Source organism: Chanodichthys erythropterus, chromosome 20, assembly GCF_024489055.1.
Source record: "Chanodichthys erythropterus isolate Z2021 chromosome 20, ASM2448905v1, whole genome shotgun sequence".
Lineage (NCBI taxonomy): Eukaryota > Metazoa > Chordata > Actinopteri > Cypriniformes > Xenocyprididae > Chanodichthys > Chanodichthys erythropterus.
In genome coordinates, this window is record NC_090240.1 from 12,368,587 (window position 1) to 12,386,306 (window position 17,720).

Consider the following 17,720-nt stretch of genomic DNA (forward strand, 5'->3'; position numbering starts at 1 on the left):
CATCTGACTCATCTGTAAGTGTGAACTTGTGAAATTGTTTCATTAACAAAGTTTGGGAGGAGCATGTGCAAATGATCTAACCAATCAACTTTACCAGCAATTAACACATCCTATCACCATGAGGGGAGGCCTATACATTATATATACAGAGTCGACTCACCTACGTTCCTCGGCTGTTTTCAGCATCCCTCTACCACCCTGACAGCTCACTCTTTGCTGGTTCCTACCACAGCCAGGAAAAATTAGAGTACTCTGGGTTCGGGTCAAATACCGGACCCGGAGCCCTCTCCTTGGACAGCACACCAAATACGCATAGCTACCATTTACTCTGACTTATTTGTAAGTGTGAAAAGCTTGATGCAGATCACTATTCACTGCCATTATATGAGTGCAAGTGGAACATTTTTTAAAAATTCTCCTTTTGTGATCCGGGAGGGAAAAAAAGAAAGAATGGCATACAGCATCAGAACAACATCATAGTGAGTAAATGATGTAAATGACGTAAATGAGTGAGTAAACGATCCCTTTAAACTGACCAACTAAGCTTGATTATGACTGTTGGTATCATATATATCTAATTTGAACACTGATTTCCCTAAATACGGTTAGGGTTATAAATGTGTATTTGTATTTGTTTTCCAACTTGACATGTAGGCAGTGCACAAAAGTAAGGCCTATTATTTTGAATTGTCCAAAAAAGAAAAAGCGAAAATATATCTTCACAAGATAATGGGAACATCACACAGAGCATATGTAAGCTTTTCATCTGATTGGAGGAGGACTGATTGTGAAGTCGTTCACAGGTGCTCATTTGGATTGAGGTCTGAGGCCTCATGCATATAACTTCCCATAGTTTCCATAGTGATACTTTGCCTACTCACAAAAACATATAAAGCCCTAATGCCCTGCATTCCCTTCATTTGCATAGGTTTGTTTGCATGTCCATGAACTCTTGGATTCACTCCAGCTCTTCCATTGAAGCAGCGATAAATGGTTGTTAAACTGCCTTTGGTTATTCATCGTAAGCACAATTATACTTCCGTGTTTCTCAATGAATTTGTCTGCAGAACCAAAGGAAGAGCCAAAGAAGAAAAACAAACTTAACTGACAAGTTGAAAAGAGTTGAGGAACAGATAATATAATATAATGTAATGTAATACAATATAATAATAGAACCATGTAATAATGCATTGATAGGGTGGCAAAAAAATCGTACCAATTGGAAAAGTGAAGCCAAACATACGTAAACATCAAAATCACATCAATGAAGCTGTTTTGTAAATTACTTTATTACTTGTTTTGCATGTTCTGGTCTTATGGCTTTCTGTAAGGTATTTTCATATTTTGAGTTGAGTGTCGCAGGGTAGATTGACAACACTGTTCTCCTGAAAACGTACAGATTGTCCTGGCAATATATAGTCTTGTGCTGTCCAAACGTCCCCTAAATCAAGACTTTTCTCATGTTTTCCTGCATGTTCATGCTGGCATTTTGTCCTGTAGTGTCATTTGTGGATCGATACCAATGGCAACCACTGACATTTGTCACAATACTTTTTTTTTCTTCTTTTTTTTCCCCTTTCAGAAGATGTAGATATTGACCAAAACACAGTCTAAAAAGCATCACGTATAAGACAGGATTAGAATATGCTTAATACTCAATGTCTATTTCCTCATGATTATTCACAGGCGAGCTACAGCGCATCTTGAATCCATGCGTTACTGAATGCTGGATTAATGTTGTAACAATCTAAAGGAAAGAGAAACTACAGGAATTGAAGAGACCTTTGACAGAGGTGATACACAGTGATAAGCAGAATTACAAATTCTATGCAATGCTACATTTCTAGAAAAGTTATCTATTCTTGGAAAAATTCTTGTTAAAATTTCACATAATTTTGCTCAGAGAAAGGGAAGCACATTTGTGTCATAAGAACAGCTATATATATATAAAAAAAAAAAAAAAAGAAGAAAGAAAATGAAGAAGTCTCTAAGGCTTTGTGCTGAATAAATCTTCCTGCAGCGGTGCACAACATCCAACCTTAAAAAAACTGCCATTCCTATAAATAGTATACTGCACTACCGCTCAAAAGTTTAGATTAAGTATGTTTCTTTTTTTTAAGGAAATTAATACTTTTATTCAGCAAACGTGCATTAAATTGATCAAATGTGACAGTAAAGACAAAGATACAAAAGATTTCAAATTAATGCTGTTCTTTTGAAATTTCTATTTATCAAAGTATCACATTTCCACAAAAATATCAAGCACAACTGTTTACAACATGTTTCTTGAGCACCAAATCGGCATATTTGAATGATTTCTGAAGGATCTTGTGACACTGAAGATTGGAGAAATGATGCTGAAAATTCAGCTTTGATCACAGGAATAAATTACATTTTACAATATATTCAAATAGAAAACAGTTGTTTTAAATTAATAGTAATAATGTAAAAATGTAAATAAATGCAGCCTTGGCGAGCATAAGAGACAAAATTCAAAAACATTAAAAAAGCTTAATGCTCCCAAACTTTTGAACGGTAATGAATGTATAACCTGTCATTTCTTAATCACTGGATCCATCTGAATTGCAATCCCTGCAATCCACCATTTATTAATCTAATATTGGTTCTTCGACAATCTTAACTACTAATAATGACAAAAATATCATAATTAATCATAAGAGTAACCATTCAGAGAAAAAGTCCATTAACTGAGGGATAATGAAAAGCAGAAAAACTCGAAGCCCTTTGTATGCGACCCCAGTCACAGGCTGATGATGTCACAATTCCCTGTCCCATAATGATGATGTTCTAGTGCAATTTCAGCATACTCGGTCGGTCCTTGTAGCCTGTTCTACAGGCGGTCGGTGTGGAGCTGATGAGGAGGAAGCTGGATGAAGGCTGCGGTGGGGGCACCTCCGACAGAGAGAGGGGTGGAGGCGGCGGAGGAGGGCCCGGGGGTGCCCGGCGGGTACATGTAGCTCAGGAAGCCTGGCGAGGGGGCGTAGGGATACTGCTCAAAGGCCGAGGAGGCGTACTGGTTGTAGGCAGTGCTGAAGTCAAGGTAGGGGGTTGTGGCTGTGGAGGAGGTGACCTGTGCGGGCAGAACCAGACTGGGTTGCAGGAAGGCCTGAGGGTAAACATATGGCTGGCTGAGTCTGCAAAGAGAAACAGAGAGAGAGAGAGTTAACTATTTAACTAGGGCTGCATGACTGATAGAAAAGTAAAAAGGAAATGCAACAGTGCAATTATCAAATCGCAAAGGCTATGTGTATTAAATATATGCGCTGAGTGAAGCGTGGCACTGTGTTCATTTACACGCGAGCAGCTCATGATCCACCAGTGTTTGCAGCGTCTCAGAGTGGCTCGATTCACAGTAAATGCCGCTCCTCACCAACTCTATCTGCATCTGCTCCGAGATTAGGTATTTATATTGTTGTAAAAAATCATTATTATTATTTTATAGCCATATTGATATATTAAATATACAAAATCTTTGCCAAATCCTGCCCTATAAGCAAGCACAGATTTTTTTAAAAAGTTGGATATTAAAGGATTAGTTCGCTTCAGAATTAAAATTTCCTGAGAATTTACTCACCCCCGTGTCATCCAAGATGTTTTTCTTTTTTTCTTCAGTCAAAAAGAAATTAAGGTTTTTGAGGAAAACATTCCAGGATTTTTCTCCATATAGTGGACTTCAATGGGGTTCAACGAGTTGAAGGTCCAAATATCATTTTTAGTGCAGCTTCAAAGAGCTCTACATGATACGAGGAATAAGGGTCTTATTTAGCGAAACAGTCATTTTCCAAAACAAAATAAATAAATAAAAAAAAAAATAAAATAAAATATATATATATATATATACTTTTTAACTACAAATGCTCATCTTGCACTGCTCTACAATGTGCCACACATTATGTAATCACATTACAAAGGTCATGTGTGATGTAGATGGAAGTACCGAGCAAGTGTATACAAAGCAAATGTGCAAAAACCTTGCCCTTTACAAAAAAAAAAAGTAAAACAATGATGTCAGACGATTTTGAAGTTGGAGGAGAAAATGAGTTTTTCGCCCTACCACGGTACTTCTGCCTACGTCATACGTGACCTTTCCAACGTGATTACGTAATGAGTGCTGCATCTCAGAGCAGTTCAAGATGAGCATTTGTGGTTAAAAGCATATACATTTTTTTCTTTCTTTTTTTTCTTTTTTTTTTAGAAAATCACAGATCATTTCGTTAGATAAGACCCTTATTCCTCGTTTGGGATTGTGTAGAGCCCTTTGAACCTGCACTGAAAACAACCCGTTGGTCCACTATATGGAGAAAAATCCTGGAATGTTTTCGTCAAAAACCTTAATTTCTTTTTGACTGAAGAAAGAAAGACATGAACATCTTGGATGACATGGGGGTGAGTAAACTATTAGGAAATTGTGAACTAATCCATTTTTCCCCCCACTTTTTCCCCCAAATCGTCCAGCCATACTGTTAACTATTTGATTAATTCTAGTGAGAGACAGCTATATCTGCTAAGCCAACTAATTAGTCGATATTTGGCCATTTTGATATTCAACATTGGACTGGAAATGTACTGTACCTAATTGCTTGTAACAGAAGTGGTTATTTCTAGCATCAGCTCAACAATCTCAACAAAAAGAGCCACCCAGCTTTCTTTATACCAGTACGGGTATTGGCCATTAAAAACCCATTTCAGTCAACTACTACACTGTAAAAAAAATAAAAACAAAAAATAATATTTTTATGTAAACCATGATACATTTGTTTTCAGGATTATATGAAGAATATGAAGTTCAAAAGAACATTTATTTTAAAAAGAAATCTTTTGTAACATTTTAAATGTATTTACTATCACTTTTGATCAATTTAATGCATTAAAAAAACTTACTGACCCCAAACTTTTGAACAGAGGGCTGTTTCATAAAACAAGATTAGAAAACAAGCCAGGCTTATTTTACTTAGTCAGAGTTGTTGTCAGCGAATTCTGTTTCATAAAACAAACTTAAATGAGTTCAAACTCAGTTACTTTGGCAACTTATGCTGGGAAACTAGCCTGGGTAGCGTTTCCCAAAAGCATCGTAAGCTTAAGTTGATCATAGCTCCATTGAAACCAATGGAGCTACGATCAACTTAGGCTTACGATGCTTTTGGGAAATGCTGCCCTGGTCTGGAGCAGGCTAAGCTGAGCTTCTCTAACAATGACCAATAGGAACGCAATGATATTATAGCTGACTCTCTCACATACAATTATTTGAGTTTATTAACATATATAATTACACACACACATTTATTAAATAGTGCTAAATAAAAAATATATATATTGGTGTAAGTTTAAGCCATTTTTTTTTTTTTATTAAACGGTAAGTATGATGAGAAACAAAACATTTAAAGAGAAGTGATTTCTTAAAAATTAAGTGTTATATAGCCCACTGAATCATTCTCAGACTTAATACTGACAACAATGGAAGCACTTGGGAGAGAACTGTCAGAGACTTATTTCTTAGCACAAAAGAGTACAAGAGGATTACCAAATCATTGTTTTAAGTGTGAAAATATATTAAAAGTAACACAGAAATTCAAAATCAATAAACCTGTGACAAGGCCCCTGAAACAATCAGGCCTTCATTTGTAAGCTTTCATTAAGTGATGAGTGATTTTTTTACTAGACAAAAAGGAGAAATACCAAATGAGTGTTACAGAGACAGCAAAAGCTATGAAAAGAGTGACCGAGTAAGATGCAGCCTGCAGAAGTGACATGCATGGCTGTTGTCCACACTGGAACCACCCACTGTAGTCAAGGCCCATATTTAATCTATACTCTGGTCTTATATATATATATAATATATAATATAACCTCCAGGTTTTCTTTTCTTACTGGCTAAATGTTTGTAGGCCTACCCAATATTTAATTAGATATGAATACATTTCTCTCTGGTTTTGTTATTGTTGAGCTGTAGTACCTTTATTATTAGAAGAGCAGAAATTAAAATCATAAAATTAAAAATTCAAATAAATATGCACAGACTAAATTCATTGGTAAGATGAATCTAAACTCAGTAATTGGCCCAAAGTATATTGATTTACCCCATTACATTAGTCCATTACAGTTACGATCATAAAAATACACTTACTTGTAGGTTTAAAAGTGTACATAAGGCACATTTAATGTCCAACATCAAATATTTTAGCGAAATGTATATTTTAGAATTATTGCGCTTCTATTACGTTCCGTCTGTTTAGCGCGCATGCGCGTGACAGCGCTCGTTCACTGTGAAGTTCAGCCGCAAAATGGAAATATTTGCATTACTTTCGAACATTTACAGATGGAGAATAAACTTGTGAAAAGTAAGTTATGCACTGAGGAAAACCATGTCTCAAACGCATAAAATAGCACAAAATGTATGCCGTTTCCTATGGTGGATCGATTTGATCCATGATCGACCTCTAGGGCTGCTTAAGAAAACCGTGCACGCTAAATTATCTTGACTAGGTGAACCTGGATCGAATTAGCGGGACTGCGTGAACTTCAATTACCTTTTATGAAACCGTTTTAGCCCAAACTCATTTGTTAGGTTAATTTAAGTCAGGTTTTGGAGTTTAATCCTCGCTTTTCTTAGCATCGTTTATGAAACAGCCCTCAGTAGTGTAATGTAGCTGTAACATGACTAAACATAGTGCATTCTAAGTGCAGATACTCCGTTGTGCCGACTGACCTGCTCACTGACCTCATTAATGTTTCTTATAAGTTTTTGCCTGATGATATCATGGCCAAACATCACAGAAAACTGAAGCACTACAGAGAGAGAGACCGGAGGCTGCTACCCATAGCTCAGGCTAGGCTACACCAGACCCATGAAACACCCTCAAAAACAAAGAGAAACCCAGAGGGGTTGCCGACACTGAGCTCAAAATATTGAAAACACAAAGCCGGCAACATCCTCATACACACACAAACACACTTACACATCTGCAGCAGCATACACTTCCTTTCATACACACGCATACACAGCTGCAGTGTCATTCGTCTGCCATTCCCTTGTTGCCGTCCTGGGCTGAAGGATGATTTATAGGGACTGACAGTGGCTTTGTGGAGTAGGCAAATCAACTGAGTCTGCCGTCCTTACTGACCCTATTCATCCTAGCAAATGCTAATGCAGACAGGGAAATAGAGGGATTGAGAGAGACAAGGAAGAGGAGAGAGAGAAACGGAGAGAGAGAGAGAGACAAGGCAAAATAAAGAAGACCAAAGTTGACAAGGGTGTGAGGACTGACAAAGTAGGGCAAACCCATTGCTACAAATTAGCTGAAAATGAGTGTGTCTTTAGATCTTCCAAAACCTAGTGTGCTGCCTACATAGACAGCTGCCTCCTAATCTTTATTTGACCTTATTAGGTCTTGGAGCCTTTATAAATGAGCTGATTAAAAAATGAGGCGTTTTAAAGCTGGCATGAAATAAAAAAGAAATGTGCTCAATCTATTTTCTAAATATACATTTTTGACCTTATTGTAAAAATATACAACCATGCAGATGTTTAATTTCTGTTTGTTTTTTGACCTTGTAATTTTTAATCAAAATATACTGTAACTCCATGTTCTGGTGAAATGACAGACTTCTCTCTGGTGACGTATGCCAGACTTCTCCAATCATTTATCCTGCTTAAAGGCTCTAATATACATTTGTCGGCAAGCAGCTTTACTGTATTAAACACAAAAGAAACTGTCAGTCTTGCAGTGTTGGGGTAACACATTACAAGTAATGTGAGTTACATAATCAGATTACTTTTTAAAGTAACTAGTAAAGTAATACATTACTTTTAAATTTACAATAAAATATCTGAGTTACTTTTTACAAGTTACTTTGTTTTCCCATTCACTGACTGACAGCTCTCCTGTCTCCATGTTGAGAGAAATTGTAAGTGCAGAGTGATGTTACATGATGTAAACATGATGGTTATTGTAGTTCTAGACTAAATGTGAGCATTTACTCATCTCACTTGCACAAAAACAGGTTCGGTATTCTTCAAAATGAATAAAAAAAAAAAGTGAAATGCAAACTCAGAATATTATGCAAACCTGTAATAATTAAATGTTAAATTACACCAATATACTTTATGTATTTAATCTCACTTTATTAACCAATGCTAGTATGGTTGATCCAAAAAATACACTGAACTGTTACTCAATTGCCACAGACTACTGGTAGTTCAAAGGTGTTTAGCAGCCGGAGCAAACATTTCTGGAAAGTTTATTTTGGCAAGCTGTTTCGAACTCTAGAAACAAACACTAAACAAACATTGTTTGGGAACAGTTTGTTTTCAGATTTTACTTTAAGTATATCAAGACCTTAAACCTGCTCCATCTTATAAATCGACCGCAAGCTCATGTTTAGATCTGCCCCCATTCAATCACCAACCAATGCTTAGAAAAAAAGTCCACATTTTTTAAAAGATTTTGTTTTTTTACGATAATCTGTTTCACTCAGATGCACATCACAATATCGGAAAAAAAAAAGTCGCTACTTCCGTTACATTGGGACTTTTAGGTCCTGTTTCCCCCTGGTATTGAGATGTGTTTTGGTCGATTGGATCACAAGTAGACAAGGGACAAATCACATTTTTAATCTGTCTCTTTTGTCCACTTTCGACCACTTCTGTCCTGATTTCTTTCAGGGGAGGGTCTATGGGTGGGTAAATGTATGTTTTTTTTTTTTAGATCTTTTAATCTAATGGACAAAATAAGCTTGTGCAATTCACATATGAACGCGACCAGAGACAACGGAAAAACATACAACAGAGATTAACAGCCTGCTCTGACAGTCGCAAGACCGTCCGAACGCTGTGAGTGTGTGTTAGAAATCAGGAATGGTGAGAGAACATTGTGCTTGGTACATTTTTCATCTTCAAACCAAACTTGGGTCTCCAGCCAACAAAGTTTGCCCGTCTGGCTAGCGCGCTTCCCATAATGTTTACACATTAAGTCAGTAGGCGGAGAGTAGGTGGTTTTCTGTGGCTGTTCGAACACATTCGACCACATGAGCGTTTACACTACAAAAGCAATCCGGTCAAATGTGTTTTTGACTACCTCTGGAAGTGGTCGAAAGTTGACAAGCTCAAAACATTTTTGAACCCGTTTACACCTGTATTTATGTAGCCCCTCCAGTTCAAACTGGCCGCTCTGTTACATTTAGAATCGTCCACTTATGATCCAAATCGACCAAAACACATCTTAATACCAGGTGTAAACAGTAAATAAGGGAGACATCCAAAATGTGCAATGCTGGTGTACTCAAGGACTTGATTGAGAAACACTGCTCAAAGGCAGCTTCCTCACAAAGCTGTAACCTCATTAGTGACCGATTTGGAACCACATAAAAAATAGACTTAACTCTCAATTGATTTCAATAGCTTTTGGTGTTAGCATGTTGCTAAGCTAACATCATGACACCCTAATTAGGGTGACCATATGTGCCATTCTCCCAGGACGCGTCCTGTCCAGGATTTCTAAATTGCCTAAAATGGCTTGAGCCCTTGCCTCTTTAATTGTGAAAGTGGTCATATCGATGTGCCCCCGGAACGCGATTTAGGAACGCGATTTCTACACGGAGGTCTGTGCAAGCCACTGTTCTTATTGACAGTCTTCATGCAATGCATTAAAATGTTGTCGTATTTGCAATGTTTTGACCGTTCTCTGTAGATCCAGCCTTCTTGCAAGCCACGATCGGTTGATTATGTATAATGCATGCTATTGGTCAAATTATTTATCAGTCGTTACCTTCCGCAAATATGAAAACAAAACCAAAACTGGGACATTTTATGCAACTTAGAAATCCTGGACAGGACGCGTCCTGGGAGAAGTGTCTTTTGGGACAGCCTTGGGGACCGCATCTAAAGGATACCTTAAAGTTGGCATGAAATGAAATTTGCCTTTCTGTTTTACATACACATATATACATACACATTATATATATATATATATATATATATATATATATATATATATATATATATATATATATATATATATATATATATATATATATATATATAATTATTTTTTCTTTTTCTTTCAGAATTTTCAATCAAAACGTAACTGGATCTTCCAGTGAAATGGCAGACTTCTCTCTGGTGACGTATGCCAATCTTTTAGTCCACTGAAACCCGCCCCTTCCTTACAATCAACCGCAAGCTCATATTCAGATCTGCCTCCATCGAATCAAAAATCAATGGATTGAAACCAAACCTTATTCTACATTTTTTTTTTTTAGAGTAATTTGGTTCATTAAAAACAGCTGTGATATAGCTAGTTCAGTACATTTTAGTAGGTTTGAGATCTGTAATTTATCTTGGTGGTTCTGTTGATGTGGGGATGCGGGAAGTCTTTTTAAAAGTGCCTGTGCATGAGAGCGACAAAGAACAGAAGCACAAAGAGAAATGAAAAGAAGAGACATGGAAGGGAGAGCAAATTATGACGACAAAGAGGAAGGACGAATGATCTTAGGTGCCCAAAGCAGAATATCACTTTTAGCAGCTCCAGCTGTTGGGTGAGGGCAGAGACAGGAAGAGACAGAGAAACAGAGGATGTTTTAAAGGTCATGTCTTACCAGGCAAATACAGAAACAAACAGCAGAATCACTAAATTACTGATGAATTAGTGAAGGGGCAATTTGGGCGAGAGCCACCCGTGTCACATCACTCTTACTTAATGTAGCACTGCTAAAATTAGTTCTTGTATGACATTGATGGCATGAATATGCATAATCCTAAACATAACAAAATGGAAAAAATAAATAATACTTATATCTTTCTTTCTAGAAAATAGATTAAAATATTTTTGAAAGAAATTAATACCTTGATTTAGCAACAAGGTATTAAATGGATCAAAAGTGCCAATATAGACATTTCTAATGTAACAAAAGATTTATATTTCAAATAAATTCTGTTCTTTTGAATGTTCTATCCATCATAGTGACACTGAAGACTGGAATAATGATGCTGAAAATTTAGCTTTGACATCACAGCAATAAATTACATTTTAAAACATATTACAATTTATTTTAAATCGTAATAATATTTCACTATAATTCACTAATGGTATTCATGTTTCTACTGTATTTTTGATCAGATAAATGCAGCCTTGGCTCATTGTTACAGTAATATGCAAGTATCAATATGTAACATTGTTGTATGTTTGGATAGATGCTGAAATGTTCAATATTTCAAACCCAATGGACAGAAATGACAAAAATGACACTTTTTGTAGCATTAAAAAGATATTTTGAGCTGCTAATCCCATTCCTATAAACCTATCCATAACAATTTCTTAAAAATATGTAAAGGTATGAATAAAAAAAATAACTATGGAAGCTTTTTTCCACCACTAAATAAAAAATAAAAAAGGTAATTGCTACTTATTATCTCACAATTCTAACTTTTCTCACAATTGCGAGTTTAAATCACGCAATTCTGACTTCTCAGAATTGAGAGATATTAAGTCACAATTGCGAGTTATAATATCAGAATTGCGAGATACAAACTCACAGCGAGACATGAAGTCAGAACTGCCACTTATAATGTCAAAATTGTGAGATATAAACTAACAATTGCGAGAAATAAAAATGAAGAATTGCGAGTTATAAACTCACAATTGCAGGATATAAACTTGCAGTTGCTAGAAATTAAGATATAAACTCGCAATTGCGAGTTATAAAGTCCAATTCTAAGGGAAAAAAGACTGACTTTTTCTTAGGATTACAAGTTTGTATCTCACAGTTCTGACTTTATATCTTGTAATTCTGACTTTATAACTCACAATTGGGAGTTTATTTTTCGCAATTCTGAGAAAAAAAAATTGAAAGAAAAGAGTCGCAATTACTTTTTTTTTTTTTTTTTTTTTTATTCAGTGGCGGAAACAAGCTTCCATTAATAACAGACAAGTGGAATCACAATAATTTATTGCAAAAATGTCAAAAGCGGTAACAAAAGTAGTTCAAATGACGATGTGTCACAGTCCTCTCTTGCTGTATATAATAGATTTGTATGAGGTGCACAGCAGAATTTAAGTTATTAATTGCTGGGAATCTTATCCCTAATCAAAATTTTAATGCCACAATTTTAATAATAAATAAGTTATCATACACATTTGTATGTCTAAAAGTTGCTCATACGTAAATAATTAAAGTTTTTGTGCTGTCAATACATCAATATTGTATTGTAAAATATTGTATTGTAAAATTTTAATGCCACAATTTTAATAATAAATAAGTTATCATACACATTTGTATGTCTAAAAGTTGCTCATATGTAAATAAAGTTTTTGTGCTGTCAATACATCAATATTGTATGTTTTGTGTGTATGAAAACAAGTAAATATAAGTTAGGTAAAAATACATATGAATTCTCATGGGATAACATTAGCCTTGGTGAACACAAAAGACATTTTAAATACAATATTTCTGACCACACATTTTTGAACAGTAGCATATATGATTAAGTGAAAATTAAAAATCTAATAAGAAGTTATGTATCTTAAATCATAAATACAATATTATCAACAATGTTACATGGCTACTTGCTGTTACAGTGGTGTGAATGTCGCCAAAAATGTGATAAAGGTCAAATGTCAGTGAATATATTCGGCTTGGGGCATGTGACAAGCTGACGGCGTAAGAGACGTGTGTATGTGTATCTCAGATGCTTGAGTAGTTTGATCCTTATTTTGCTAGTTCAGCAGAGCTCCCTAAACCTGCAGACCACCCACAATGCTGTGTTCTCGCCAACACCCAACACCCAACCCCCAACCACAGGGGGTTTGTTAGCAGCACCCTCCACTTCTATAATCCCCATCTTTAGCACCCTGCCAAAGCCTCCTACCGCAGAAAGCCCCCAACACCAACACCCTATTCCCCAGTCGAAAAAATCCCTCTAATGCCAGCCAACAGATGGTGAGAGTGCCAACCCGGCCATCTTCCTCTCAACAAGGACATACAACTCACTAACTAAGCTAACTGAGTAGTGATTATCCAACGCACATCTCATTTATAGCAAAACTGACAATGGATGCTTTGTTCAGAGTGAATACTCAGCAAACATCATCAGAACCAAAAGTCTCTGTGGTTCCCTTAAAGATATGGCTCACTGAAAAATTAAAATTAATAATTTACTCCAAACCTGTATGAAAAGTGTTTTTGTCGGTACAATAAAAGTCAATGGAGTCTAACGACATGAGGATGAGTAAATGACGACAAATTTAATGTTAGTTAATTTAGTTAGTTTAGTTCCTCACTGTCACATTATCATCAGGCCCCAATACACTTTAAGCGAAATCGAAGAACGAACTGGTGTGTCATCATTGCAATCGAAAATCAGGCCAAAACGAAGTTCATTTGGAGTTTGGCAACAGCTTGCTAACCTGAACATTCAAGAATACTCTGGCTAAGTTCACGCTGGCTGTTAAACACCTCTGAACTACCACTGGTCCGTGATGATTATGTAATAGGTGGGTTTGGCTCTGATGCTCCGCCTTCTTGGATGTGGAAATCTTCTCCAGTTAATTTCCTCTGTTCGATCCATCAAGTAAAAAATTGAATACACTAGAGATCTGGGTAGGGTTGCACCAGCCGTTCGTAAATTCTTTCTTAAATTGGAACGTAAAGTCCACACTAGTGGCTTAGTAACTACTAGCTAGTTTGTAACTAACTCTGTACTTTATTCGGTTGCACCATTTGTTCTTAAGGCAGAACGTAGCTAGTAGCTCATAAGGTCTCCGTAAAGTAATGCGTAGTCGCATAATATGACGTTTACCCTCAGTGATCCTTCAAATCGCTTCAAATACAGGAGCAGAAGTTGTTGAAATTCTGTGAATTTTAGTTTATCCTTCATTCTGACTTATTTTGCCTCACGTAGCTAACAGTAAAAATAAGTTTCCATTAAATATAATAGCCTACTACTTAATCATAAATGTTTTTATATGTAAATAACATTGTATCAAAATGTATTTGAAACAAAATTAATAAGGATCAATAAACAAATACGAAAAAAGATTGATTCTGACTGATTTTATTTGACATGCACAACATGGAGTGATAGGACCGATGCACACATCGCGGCACGCTTAATGGGTTCGTATTGACGAGTGGCTAACAAAGTATTTTTTCACATAATGTTCTCTTTCTTAAAATGTAAGAGCGTGTAAATATCAGCAGCATCATATATGTGTAAAGAATGAAGTCTGTCAGGTAAAACAAGAGCTTATTGATGCAGTTCAGCTAGTCTACTATTTTATTCCAATCGTTACTCCTGATAGGAGGCTTCCGTAAATATTTAGTGTATACGTAGAGTTACGCTTCAACTAAGTTTAATGGTGCAACACAAATATATTTAGTAGTGCGTAAGTTGTAACTTAGTGCCCATTTACGTCAAAACTAGTCTACGTTGTAACTTGCGCACAGCTGGTGCAACCGGCCCCTGCTTTATAGTAGAAATTGAAGTTGTAATGAGTAATGAGCCCAACCCTATATATAAATAAACGTCTATATAAATTAGCACGACTTGACTGGAGCACTGAATTGCTGGTTCAAACCATAGACTGTAAAAAAAGATGTACGTCGCAATGCAGCTTCCTTCCATTGTAATGAACTGAATGTAAAACGTACGACGATGGGCGTTGACACGTTACGCAAAAACGTCAGTTTGGATCCTGGGCATGTGCAGAAGGAATCGTCAGTGGAGCCCGGAGGTGGAGTCGTGGTATCAAACTTCTGCCCAGACGACTGCATCAAGTCAAGTCAAGTCACCTTTATTTATATAGCGCTTTTTACAATGTAGATTGTGTCAAAGCAGCTTTACATTGATAACTGGTACATTATTTTGGCTGCACAGTAAGGCTGACCGATATATTGCATGCGATTGTCACGTGCATTTTGTCAGTAAAGCCAGATCCCTGATTACCGCGAAATCGCCATCATCTGCTTTCAAATGGAGCGGCATTTAATAGACAGAGTCGTAGTTCACTGACAAGCCACGCAATATCGCGTTCATATCGCAGATGAATCGCCTTCGATGATGAACGCGATATTGCGTGGCTTGTCAGTGAACTACGACTGCCCTGCCATTTTAAATAAATTTAAACTAACGTTACAGGAAATCGATTGCTGTAATTAGAGTACCCATTATTTATGGGTTTATACCCATAAAAATAATGAGTTACTGCCAGATAACGATCACCTGCTTTTTTCCTTCATGGCTAACATTAGGCGTGTTATCTTAACTAATAACATTTATTAATTAGCTTATGAAACCCACATTTAACGTTACCGGAAAAGTTCAGTGATCCGTCAGATCATGTAGGTCGGTTAGGACAGTTTACTGCTGAACAACTCATTTTGTTTGTGTGAAATAACACAGAAATAAAAAATTAATAGTTATATATCTCCCCTCAAAGCTCCGACAGTCCTCAGAGAAGCTGTCAGTCACGACTGTCAATCATGATGACATGCCCCGTTTCTATAGCATTAAATTGCTAGCTAAAATCAAACTTATCACAAAAACGAATATAAATCAGTGTGATAACAACTACCTTAAAGGGATAGTTCACCCAAAAATGAAATTTTTATGTTTATCTGCTTACCCCCAGGGCATCCAAGATGTAGGTGACTTGTTTTCTTCAGTCGAACGCAAATTGTGATTTTTAACTGCAACCGCTGCCGTATGTCAGTCAAATAATAGCAGTAGATGGGAACTTCAACTATAACAGTAAATAAAACTTGCTTAGACAAATCAAAATTAAAACCTGCAGCTCGTGACGACACATTAATGTCCTAAGACATGAAACGATCGGTTTGTGCGAGAAACCGAACATTTTTTATATAATTTTTACCTCTAATACACCACTATGTCCAACTTCGTTCAGCTTCCTGTTAGTGAGGTCAAAATATATACTTCAATGAGCGCGAGACATCACTTCCGTTGTCAGAGCGCGATCAGACCTCACTAGCCGGAAGCTGAACGAAGTTGGACATAGTGGTGTATTAGAGGTAAAAAATTATATAAATACTGTTCGGTTTCTCGCACAAACCGATCGTTTCGTGTCTTAGGACATCAATGTGTCGTCACGAGCAGCAGGGTTTAATTTGGATTTGTCTATGGAAGTTTTTTCGACTCTTATTGTTCAAGTTCCCAATCACTGCTATTATTTGACTGACAGACTGCAGCGGTTGCAGTTAAAAATCACAATTTGCGTTCGACTGAAGAAAAAAAGTCCTCTACATCTTGGATGCACTGGGGGTAAGCAGATAAACATCAAATTTTCATTTTTGGGTGAACTATCCCTTTAAATGACCAAAACCATCTTTTGGAAAATTTTATTTGAAGTATAATTTATTTTTTTGTTTTGACTCATTCCCGTTCGTTTGCATGGAGAGGGCGACGTTTATGACCTGTAATGCATCCAGCCACCAGGGGGCGATCAAAGAGCCCGCAGCTTCACTTTTCAGGACGTATGAGGCACACCCGGTTCAAACATATCCACATCGCTATGGCCTGATGCTTTCTTAACTACTGTTTTCTCACCACTGTATTTAGTTTTTTTATTTTGTAATTGAGAGGAAAGCATGCAGCACATATTTACATATTCATCTAAACTGGATGTTTGATAACAGTAATCTATGCAAATGTATTTCAAACTTCTTTTTGTTCCCAAGTGATAAGCAAAAAAGGACTTCACTGTGAGTATATTGGAGCCTATATGCTGTTAGCCACTGGTCAAATAGCCCTTCATAGCTAACATACTGTATTAGGACTTATCTGTTTGTTTGCAGTTTGTTGGCCATTTACTATAGTGCAGTCAAGTTCATTTCTAATACGTTTTTCATAATTAGCATTGGCCATGCCAAAGTTAATGATTAGGGTTAATCAGTACACCACTATTAACTAACAATGCAAACAGACCCACAATGGGCACAAGCCACCTGTTCAAACCAAAGGCTAACCCTCAGACAGTAAGTTTAAATAGAGACCCCCACCGATATGGACAAGACCCTCGACTTTAGGATAAAAAGGACAAATGGGCTACACTATGTACACACAGTGTCTAATTACAGCACGCACACACTCCTAGTGAGCGCTAAATCTCGTTCTGAGAAAGATTGACTGTATGTTTACGTGTCCAAATACTTATTATATTACAACAATAAGAAACATAAACTATCGTTTAAGTGTTTGAGGTTGGTAAGATTTTTTTAAAATGTTTTTGAAAGAAGTCTCTCTCACCAAGGCTGCATTTATTTGATAAAAAATACAGTAAAAACAGTAATATTGTGAATTATTATTATTACAATTTAAAATAACTGTTTTCTATGTGAATATAATTTAAAATATAATTTATTCCTGTCACGCAAAGCTGAATTTTCAGCATCATTACTCCAGTGTCACATGATACTTCAGAATTCATTCTAATATGATGATTTTAATTATTTTTATTTATTTAATTTTATTTATTTAATTAAATTTATTTGACAGGCACAATGGACAGTAAAAAACTGCCCCAGAATTAGCTACAGAGCTAAATTTCATCTGCTGTCCCTGGGCAGGAGTAAACCAGGACCAAAGTATCGATACAAAAAATGTATAGGCCTACAATAAAATCCCCCCACTAATACAAGACATACAAAATAAAATAAAATAATAAAATATTTGATGCTCAAGAAACATT

General features: G+C 36.3%; 1 protein-coding gene across 1 annotated transcript in view; it reads right to left on the reverse strand.

Annotated features, from left to right (window-relative positions):
• Positions 1-1,280: 1,280 nt before the first annotated feature.
• The window catches only part of rbm38 (RNA binding motif protein 38), a 36,835-nt gene continuing 20,395 nt past the window's right edge, over positions 1,281-17,720 (reverse strand). The window contains exon 4 of the mRNA XM_067371194.1: positions 1,281-3,155. Coding sequence (XP_067227295.1) covers positions 2,852-3,155 — 304 coding nt within the window. The 3' untranslated portion in view covers positions 1,281-2,851. The remainder of the gene's footprint in view (positions 3,156-17,720) is intronic.